Below are 11413 nucleotides of genomic sequence, written 5' to 3'. Positions count from 1 at the left end.
TAGTTATAAAATTTAAATACATTTTAAAATTTTAATCGAAATCCGAATATAAAGGTTGCGGCTAAACAAAAATAATAAGAAAAAAATATATATATATTAAAAAAGAGGATGTTTGGCTTAAATAGAATAAGGGAAAATCCACCCGCTTTCAATTTACTAAGAAAAAAATTTCGTCACATATTTACAAATATAAGAAGATTAAATACAAAAAAGTGGTGTTCGCTCCGGTGTATCCTGCGTATATCGCAGCACCATAAGATACTTCCCCTCCGCCGATACCTTCACCCCCGTATAGCGTGTGCAGTTGACGAAGCTAGTCGTTGCCTCTATGACTCGCAGTTGCCGCCGATAGCTGGGCTCAGTTAGATCAGTGCATTTGTGGAGTGTGGTCGGCTGCGCAGCTCTTCTCCTCTTGCCTTGTCACGTTCTTAGACATTTAAGATCAGGAAGAACTGTCAGCAATTGATTTGACATGTCTCCTCCCGCTTAGAAATACAACAGAGATAGACGATGGAAAAACCAAATCGTCCCCTAGTCGTTACGTTTTTAACCTTTACGTTAATCTCAAACTTTTTCGTAGAAGGTAAGTACTTTCACGAATAATTTTATAAAAAGAAAATGTAAATATTTGTAGGTTTGGGGCGGATATTTTAATCTTTTATGGAATCGTCTGTTCGGCCGTTTCCTCTTTATCTGGCTTCGCTTTTCCACTCGTTGGTGTGTGTGTAATGGGAAGATAAGTATTAGATTTAGACCTTAACGAGCCTAACTGAAAAGTATACTACTTTTAATGCTGCCTAATTTGCTTCTAAAGTTATTTTAGCATCGCTTTTGCCTCGGTCATTAATGCAATTTAAGAGAGAGAACTCGGAGTTATTAATTTTATATCGATCTACCGACCACAACAATCGGTGTGTTTGAAAGAACTGGTGACTCGCATTACGCAAATAGCAGAAGTTATGCACGAAAGACTGCACTCCCTTCATTATTAATGTCGATGAGTACATGGTGTGTTCTACTTTGATTAGTGAATTAACAAGATACGCCGGCCGAATGGCGATATCCTGTATTTTTATATAATGATTAAATGTCGGGAACGAAAAAAATGCCTTCCTACGACAGTTCTCGATAATAAATATAATTAAATTTTAATGTCTCTATCGTTACCGTTTTGTTTAAAACAGAAACAGATTTAAACAATTTTGATCAGTTGAACTCCCCCTAAAAATTCCGTGTTGTACAGTACATTGTCGATTGCTTCGAAGTATCATCACTTTATAGATTTGAATGCCGAAATATGATAAAGTGATGCTCATCGGTTTTGAATTTATCGAAAACTCGAGTCTTTTATCTTTTACTTATCGTATGAAAATGTTTGAAGTATCTAAAAAACAACGAAGAAGACTACAAAAATTTACATGAATATTATACTCCGTCATAAATTCAAAAAGTAACTTTATTTAAATGGCAGGCGAATCTATAAATGCAAATGCGTCATACAAAAATCACTCTAGCTCATTTACACAATAAAGAAAGAAAAACAAAACAGTGGAGGAAAACTTTCATTTTTAGAAAAGTAAATTGAGCGACAGAATGGTTAGATGCGCGGCAATTAGGTGATGTTTCTACTAGGAATTTTCCTAATTTCTTATGCAGAAAGAAAGTGAAAAGGAAAAAAAAGTCTATAGTAGAAGTTGAACGCGAAATTTGTGTTGAAAGACAGCTGTTGCTGAAACCGTAATGCGACTCGGTATTCTCATAAATATTACTTTAGAGCATATCGAGTGGCAGATACTGTGCTCATAAATATGTAAATCGTCAAAATGTATTTCACCACCCAATTGACTTTGGCGTTTCAGAATTATGCTCGATAATAATCGTACTAACTGCCCAGGGATAAAGAAGTGCAACTTTCTTATCGGTATTTACCTCATTTTGACTAAATTACACGTCGGTTCGACATTGAAATATAATCCGTACCAACTAAAACACGCTCTTCACTCTACAACATATTTTTCTTTTCTTCTTTTGCCTCCGTAAGAAATTTAATGCGTTGAATATATTTGTTTCCTGGCTTCGGACATACTTCGTCCCATAAATTACCACAGAACGTTGAAAGTCGGCTGATGTGTGGTTTTCCATTTAATATCCGGTCGTTTTCAAGATTGGAAAAATGGTTTAGGGAACTGCGTCACGTTATAGACGAATAAAATCCCTTCACTCCGCAAATGGGAGAAAAATTGATTCTCGAGAAAGTGAAGCATATGCTGATTGCATTAACCTATAAGGTGCCAAAGTTCTAACACGTCATGCCCTTGAAATTAACTATACAAATTTTATACGTAAATAATGAGAAATTTCTTACTATTCTTCTCCTTTTCCTGTAAAAATTAATGTAAAATTATCTAAAAAACAGCATAAACGTAAGATACGTATAAATTATAAGATAAAATTTGTTAAGTAATGTTCAAAATAATCAAAAAATTCGCAGTCTCTAGATATAATTCACAGTAGTGAAGAGTCTGACGTTATTACAGAGTATGACTGCTCTTAATTACTAAGTTTAAGATCTGTTAAGAGCGAAGAAGAAATTTTGTGGGACGAGATAGGAAGATGTAGACAACCACACCCCGCAGTACAATCAATGTCATAAAGATTATATTGACATCTGTTTTATCACAGTTTTAGTTCAATATCTATTTATATCAATATAATTAAGGAAATGATTAAAAAGATATATTTTTTAAGCTAAAAATTATAAAGTTATCTGAATGAAAGAAGCAAAAGGAAACGAGAATATTTCATTAATATATCTTCAATTTGCATTAAAAAAACCGAATGTATTTATTAGAAGCGTTGAAGTAACTAAGTTTTAATTGTTTATATTCGGTTTAGAATGACACTTGTAATGGAGCGGGATTGAAATCATTCATTTGATTTAGTTTTTCGCGTCGTTAAATTTTTATATAATATATATAAATCGTTTTGAGAAAGTATTGTTAACGTTTCTTCATCTGTGAAATATTAAAGAACATCATTAGTGAGATGTAATAGAAATTTCTCATCGTTATCCCAACGAAGAGAAAGTATACGAACAACCTAAAATCGTAAAAAGTTAAATTTCTTTATAGCATAGTAAACGGATAAAACAAGAATAAACCTTTCTATTTATCAATGACAAAAAATTAACTCTACGTAAGTTGAACAATTAAGAAACTTCTTCGATTCGAATACATTAAAACACCCGATTAAAACACCCGAAACAATCGGATATTCAGATTTGAAAACATTCGATTGTTTAATAGTAAAAATAAATATCGCAGGATTTAGAAAATATTCTTAACACGAAAAGACATGTAATTCATTTAAATTACAAACCTAAACATATTGCGACTCGTACCTGACGCGGAACATATGTTTAATTTACACGAAACAAATATCTTGAACGTCAAACTATCTCAGAAAGAATCATGAAAACCTTGTAAAACTTATAAATTAACAACCAGACATTTATAGCATCCACCAGAATAGATTATTTATATATATATATATATATATATAAATTATTATTATTATTATTTTCTTCCTAAAAGTAATAACTTAATTCGTTATAAATTTTAGCAAACCATCAAATATTTCTAATTTAAAATTGAAATTATCAATTATAAACTCAGGATAGATAATAAATAGACTGACGTATTTAGAAAATTACAAGAATTGTATTATTAAACACACGCCAATGTTCAACCCATTACTAATACTGTGCAATACCTGTCGTGAATAATAATTAAATTTATATACAGCTTATGTATATTTTACGTCATTCGTGTTGAATGTAAAATTTCAAACATACATCAAATTTTAGGATGATTCTTCGAGGTGTGTGTGTGCTTTTTTTCCCTTCTTAAATTATAATTTGTTGTTTGTTGATTATGTAAATTGTTAGTTTACGTCACGCATTGTTTTCGCTTAATTGCTGTTATCGACGCCATCTGAATCATCGTTTGCCTTGTTTTAAGCGATTACAAGTAATGATATACATCGTATATTAAACATGCAAGATGTAATTGTATCGCCCAGAAAATTTATTAACGAAGAATATGTCATAGGAGATATTTTTGAACTTAATATAATACATTTTCATACACACATTTATTTTCGATAAAATTAGGTTTTTCTTTTACATTATTAATAATTCAGTACTAAAATAGTAAATAAGTAATATTAATCTTCCTATTATAAAGTATTTTAATTTAAGATTTTTGTAAAATTTTACCATCAATTCGTATTATATTATAATTTCAAATTTACTAACTTTTTAAAGACGAATATCCCATTAATTATTAAAATATTTCGTGAAAAATATTAAATTCTATAATGTAAAAAAAACCTATTCTTTGATCGAAACAAAATTTGGAAGAAACTATGGAGTATATTTAAATAAAATTTCAAAATAGAAAAAAATTTAAACAAAAAGATATCTTAACAGAAAATCTTCGCTAAAAGTTATGTCTGAATTTGTTATAAAGTTGGAACTTCATTTTTATCAAGTAGAAGTGGAAGTGAATACTCTAGAAAGGTTTTCTGTTAACAAAAGAACAAGGATGTTAGGAGAATGATGCAAGTAGTTGGGAAGTATGGGTTTTTTCTTATTTTTTATAAGATTTTTTCCCTAACTTCGTGGCTGAAGAAACAAACGTATTTTCTCTTTTCTTCATCCCTTAGGCTAGAAATAGTCAAACGTTTTCTACTTTAGAAATTTCTCCTTTTCTGATGAGGCTCGTAAGAGCGTGAGTTAAAAACTTAAGTAGAAGGCGAAAAAGTTATTTCTTCCACTTCTCTTGTTTTGCGTGTTCTCCACGGTTTTCTGCTATACAAAAGTAATTAAACTTGTACAGAAAACATACACCAGTTAAACTTCGAGATGGAGGAAGAAAAAAAGTTATTCGCGAGTTATATTAAAATTATGGTTTATAATTACAGTATATAACAATCATAAAATATATAATGATTCTTTTTTATGTGAGAAAGTAAAGCAGCCCTAACGAGAATTTCAAAAAAATATGAATATAGCTTCGTAATTAAGAATGCTTCTGAATATTCATACTTTATATTAAGGTGTTGAATATATTACGAATTTAAATAAAATATGCTCGAAATCAATTTATTTTAAAGGTTTATTTAACAGATTAAGTATTAAATGCCTTAGTTTCTAATGTAAATAAATTAAACGAAAATAAATTTGCATATAAAATTTTCAGTTATTTGCTATTTTTAAATGGCATGGAAAAAGAATAAAATCGAGAAAAAGTACAAAAGTAAAGAGGGGAAAAAACAAGGAAATTAATTTGAATTTATTTCAAACTTAATAACCATGCAGATATTAACTTTTACAGTTGTTTATTTCATTTAATGAGTTACATCAATTTTCATTCACGGAATCTTTCATTCCTGACAAATTCTCCGTGTAAAGAATAAATACCCTATAAATGTCAAGACATCATTTTTAAAAAAAACAGAAGCTTTGATTACGTTTACGCATAAAACATGATATATAATCACTTTTGTTTTTATTGGTTTAAATAATTGTGCTTTTATATTTACTCAAAACACGGGACAGCTGATAGATAATAACTTCAGTAACAATTAAGTTTATGACAAGCTGATGACATACCCGACTGGAACATTAAAAGTAAATTTTAATAAATTGAAACCGTACGAAAGCGTGTACTGTAAAAAGTAAGAACATGTACAATACATTTGTAGAGCTGTCGTCGATTTTCTCAGTACAGCAATGTTGGGTGACTAATGGAGTGAGGCCGGCTTGATGGGAGATACGTGTCTGGGAAGAGTCGAACGAATCCTTCTACTAATTGTTTGTGACTGGATAATGTCTTTTGTTATCTAGTCTTCTGATGGATAGATTAGATTAAGGTCCGTGTACGATTTTACGTTACTAACAAATGAGAACCATGCAAATAATCTTAACCCGAGGTCTAATTTTTCCTTAGTATCAACGTGTAATCTTTGAGATTAACTTCAATTGATTCAACCATCGGGAATTGGATACAATGAAAAAAAATCTAGTCCAATTCCAGAACGTTTTTGTGAAGAGGTTGATTGGTTTTAACAATCTTTTTAAAAGAGAAACAATTAAATTTACTAAAGTGTTTGTTGCATCTTTCTTTTCTTTTTATGCCTTCTCCTGATCTAGAAAAAGAAACAAAAGAAAGAACTTTTTAGAAGAAAATATTACATAATTATCGCAATAAAAGATTGAAAACGTTGAAGCAATTTCAAATTTTATAAATTTCCAAGATTAAATTGCTTCACGATGAGTGAATAGTTTAATTAAATTAATAAACCAGAACTGAAAGTTTAAAGAAGGATGAAGATCGTATATATCCTCGGGATGAATTAGAATAAGACAGAAGTTATTAAATATCATAAATAGAAAATGCTACAATAGAAATTAAATAAACTGCTAGAAGTGTATGTTAGATATATTTCATTTACGTTCGAGAACTTCTGTGTCAACGTTAAAAGTATACACATACACATCTCAATATTGCTATAAATATAAAATACAAGTTTCGTTCATGCCATTAACTTTTATTTTCCGGTCGAAACTTTGTCATGAATTTAACATTCTTATCTATATTTAGCCATGTAAGACTGTCTTAAAATACATGAAATTAGCATAATAAGGTTTAATAAATTTTGTGTAGATTGAAGTTTATATTTTCCAACTGAGATAGTAGTAATAAATATATTTGTTTGTCAAGTATATCTCGAAAGTATGTTGAAATCAAATATAATTAGCATAATTGTAATCCAATACAGTATAATTGATGCAATTCTTCTATAATTCCATTAAGTCTTTCTCGTGTCTATTGATATAAAAAATTTATATGTATGAATATAAAAATGTATTGTACATTGTCGTAACGTTAATCAGTTTTAAAATTAAAAAATCACTTTATTTACTATTACGTGTTAGAACTAGGAAACTTTATTTGTGACAATATTCGTTTATAATAAATAAAATCTTTGAAACAGTAAAATTTAAACAAATATTTAAAATTTAGAAAATAAAAATGTATAAGTCTCTTGTGAAGCTTCAATTGTTGTCACGAGAAAACGATCTTGCATTATTTGCTTGAGATATGAAAAATATTTCTATTATTAAAGTTAGTATCTTTACAAGTTCTTTACTTCTTTCTATCTACTTGTAAAGATTGATTTAAAAGAAATCTGTAAGAGAAGAACAAATATTCCCTGCAGGTGAGTAATCTCCGCTTTGAACAAATCCAAACATCTCGTCAGAAGAGAAGGCTGACGTTTAGTTCAGAAACTGCATTTGCTCTTAAATAAACCAAACATTGACACAAGAAGCATGAAAAGCCATGTTTTGATATCATTTGTTTGATATTTCATACGTATTTAGTTAAAGATAACCGTGGTATGATAGTATCAAACTCGTTTATAAGTAGATCATAAAGTTTCAATTCTAGGAAATTATCTGGAGGAAAATGAATATAATAAATAGTCGATTAATGCTAAGATTAGTCTCAAGTTTCCCACTAAGTTGAATCGTTAAAATTTTTAATAGTCTGTAAGCTATGTCAGAAGATATCCATGCTTATCTTCAACTTTGGCCTGGAAATTAAGATGCTAAATAATCATAAATTGCTTAATTTATCAAAAATAAAAGAAAAAATACTGCTAAATTTGCAATTAGTGTTTTATGTATTTAATAATAAACTTTTATGATTTCATTTATGAAAAATTTAATAAATTAAACACGTTTCGAATCTCTAACTCTTGATAGAAGATCAACGTTTCTTGAAGAAGAAAACCTGAATATTTCTCTTTCGACATTAATTATAAGGAGAATCGTGATGCTATAATTTTAAAAAGATACAATTAAGTTAAAAATTTTCGGAGGATGTGAAGGGAAAAAAATCCTTAAAAATTTCATAACATAATTAATTTAAAATTAGTAATTATTCTACAAATTAAATAATTTTTTATACGAATAATTACGGGAGTTTCTCTATAAAATTCGGATAAATTCTATATAAAAATATATTTTACCTATAAAAATTTTATTCCGAATTAGATGTTTATCGAAATTTTGTTAAAGTCGATTCATCTGACAAGAATGCTTTCAACGGTTATTTAATTTTATTTTCTAATTTGGACAATGGCAAGCCAATTGACCGATATTGGATACTCTCTTTTAATGAAAAGTCGTGAGAAAATGAATCGAATTTAACACTAAGCTATTCAAAATATTCATTAATTGAAAGATTTAGGCCAGTATCTTCGGTTTGAAAGCTCATTTTAGATATATAAAAAAATCATTAACGAGGAAGCATTATATGGAAAGAAAATTCTTTATATAGGAATAAATTAACGTTAAAAGGAATAGGGAGGAAAAATCGTTTACAACAATTTTTAACGGTGTTAAAAATATAGCTTTTTATATGTTTATTAATATCCCATTAGTTAAAACGAACTTCCTTTAATCAAAATATCGTTTAATGCTTATTTGGTGGTACTTATATAAATATTGATCACGAAGCAAAGGAAGCGTGTCCAAATCGTGCCAACGGTATCCGATTCACTATTTAAACGTGACAAAATTACTAAAACGATTGGATAAGAGGGAGACTCGAATCAACAATCTTCTACAGTTTTCTTTAGGAAGGCGAACAATGAGAAATTTCGCTGCAGATGACAAGCGGTTCATTGATACGAATGAATTAGTTTGCTGCATTTGTCTTTCATAATGCTACTCACTGAAAAGGAAGATAAAATTAGTAGAATGTGTTAGTCTAAGAGTTGGCTAAGCTCGGTTGGTGGCCGCCTGCACCAACTGTCGCTTTACTTCTGCATTCAAGCGAGTTATCTTACAATAGTCTGGGTTAACCTTATGTAACATGGAAGATGATTTGCATTGTTTGCTTTCCCTCGTTGGCTTTAAATTAGATACAAGTTTTAAATAAGATATATTAACTTCCCTATTCAATCTAGCTCTACCTGTTTTAATTATCTCGCAAATTGTAATGAAATGTCATTCGTAATTGTTTTAAAGAAAGTATTTGAAAGAAAGGTTATGGAAATTTTAGAAAGGAAAGAAAAAAACTCACGAATTGTTTCTCTTAATATAGAAATTAATTTAATTAAATGCTATATTAAGATCGATTCTTTTAATCTTCATAATTAAGTACTATAATATTGGTTTGTATAATTCGAAATTTCTTGAAATATTCAAGAAGAATGACGTGACAAATAAATTCGATATTTTATACGATGTCTTTTCTAATGAATTGGAGAATATATAAAAATTGATATCGTCATCATTACAAGTCATCAGTTATTTATAATAAAAGTGTAAATACTGAAAATAACAGAGATTATGAATACAACTTAAACTTTAAAATTGAAAAAATGCGTGTTATCAGGAAAAATAAGAAGTGTAATATTCTTATTTCTAGAGGTAAGAATCTAGTTTTCCAAATAACGTGGGTAAATAAAAAAAAGTCACAACCACAGAGAAGGGTAACGAACTATAACTGGAGAGAGTTAGAGAAGGAATTTGCTCCTTTTCCACTACAGCCTTGACAGTTCCTATTTTTGGATGGTCGAGGATTGATTTTCGATCAATTTTATGGAGCGAATTTAAATAGTTGGAAATTGAAAGCCACTCGATGGTCAGTGAAAAGAAGAATATTTTTTTCAAGTTTCTTTTCCGGGATAACTAGAGAACTTTTTAGCTCTATCCCCTACCGCTTTTACCGATGATGAAACGTCAAAAAGTATAATCGTTTCCAGGCATGAAAAAACTCGTTGTAAAATTTACAATTTATATCTTCTTTTGATTTTATTCGGTTTCATCCTGATCTTTAACTAAAGTCGTTTCTTATAAAAAGATTCTTAGTCTCTCTTTTCTCAAAATTCCAAATGCGGCAATGGATGGATAATGTGAGAGTGTGGAGTGAAGAAAAAAAAACAAACAAAATAAAAAGACCAAAATGTGGTTGAAGTGACTAAAGAATATATTAAAAAATCACTTGGGAAGAGAAAATTACCAATATAGTTAAATTCCAAACTTCAAAAAATAATTGAGTTTTGTTATTGCTTCCTTTTTATTTTAGTATTCATAAATTTTATATTGGAAAATATTTCGATGAGTGTCGTCGGTGTTTTATCAAAGATATTGTGTTTATTATTTCGTGCATACAAGAGCATTTTATTTTTTCTATTTTCTGTTCAATGAACATCAAAATATTTCATCTTATATAAACTAATTATTTGTAATTAAAAGTTAATATACGTAACAGATTTTTATGTAAAAAGTTTAACGAAAAATACTGAAAAAAATTAATCTACTTTATAAATGAATTTATTACTACTTACGCTAAAAATAAAAAGAAATATTATAAATTATTCGAATCAAAATTATAATTTAATTTATACTATTTATATAATTTAAAAATAAATTCACTATTATTGAGATATATAAATTCTAAAAACAATTTGATATAACAAATTAATTTGGTTCAATTTCCATTTAATTTAATTCGTATTTTATTATCGTGTTTATTAATCATTACATTAACAACAAAAAATTATATTTATAACACACGTAATTAATTAACTACGACACTTGGTTAATTTTATTACGAAATGTTAACCATACTTAAATATTGAACGATATATTTATATATATAAATAAGCAATAAATTACTAATAATAATTTATGTAAAAGTTTCCAAGTTCTTTTTAAGAACACTTCGAGCAAAATTTAATAATTTTAGAACAAATTATTTTTGTAGGAAAAAATAATAAAATTTTACTTGTTTATTTTTAAAACTTACATTTTGATTTCTAGCTTTTTTTTTTTAAAAAAAAATATTGCTCATGCTTTTTTATTACAAACCCTTTACAATTTTACTTTGGTATCCAGTTATTAAAGTCTCTCCTATATTGTTACATAGAAACTCCTGTACAATTCTTTTTTCCTCTTCTACAACTGTAATTTTTATCAAGATAAATGGAATTGAGAATTTAAGTTGAGCTATTCGAAAATAAACGTTTAGTTTCTCTTATCGATCAAGAATTACATTAAGATAATTTTATTAACTATTTATTTGATTATTTTAAATTAGACATTTGTTTTTACTTTATATATTTTTAATTATAAATTGCACAGTAAATTTTGATTATATTAGAAGTTGCTTACGAAGAATTTATTAGACGTGGAATTATTTTATTACCCGCATTTTTCTGATTTAATAACTAAAAAAAATTAAAGTAAATTGCCGTTTATTTAAAGAAAACGACTAAAAGTTGCAATGGTAATAACACTCGAAGCTGCAATCATACTTAACTCTATCATATACAC

At 28.3% G+C, this 11413-nt stretch overlaps 1 protein-coding gene across 1 annotated transcript in view; it reads left to right on the top strand.

The window, feature by feature from the left end:
• Nucleotides 1-353: 353 nt before the first annotated feature.
• The window catches only part of LOC136985136 (uncharacterized), an 86121-nt gene continuing 75061 nt past the window's right edge, over nucleotides 354-11413 (top strand). The window contains exon 1 of the mRNA XM_067282336.1: nucleotides 354-583. Within this exon, the coding sequence (XP_067138437.1) occupies nucleotides 511-583 (73 nt within the window). The 5' untranslated portion in view covers nucleotides 354-510. The remainder of the gene's footprint in view (nucleotides 584-11413) is intronic.

Source organism: Centruroides vittatus, unplaced genomic scaffold, assembly GCF_030686945.1.
Source record: "Centruroides vittatus isolate TY-2023 unplaced genomic scaffold, ASM3068694v2 contig_954, whole genome shotgun sequence".
In the NCBI taxonomy this organism is placed as follows: Eukaryota; Metazoa; Arthropoda; class Arachnida; order Scorpiones; family Buthidae; genus Centruroides; species Centruroides vittatus.
This window is presented reverse-complemented; position numbering and strand designations above follow the sequence as displayed.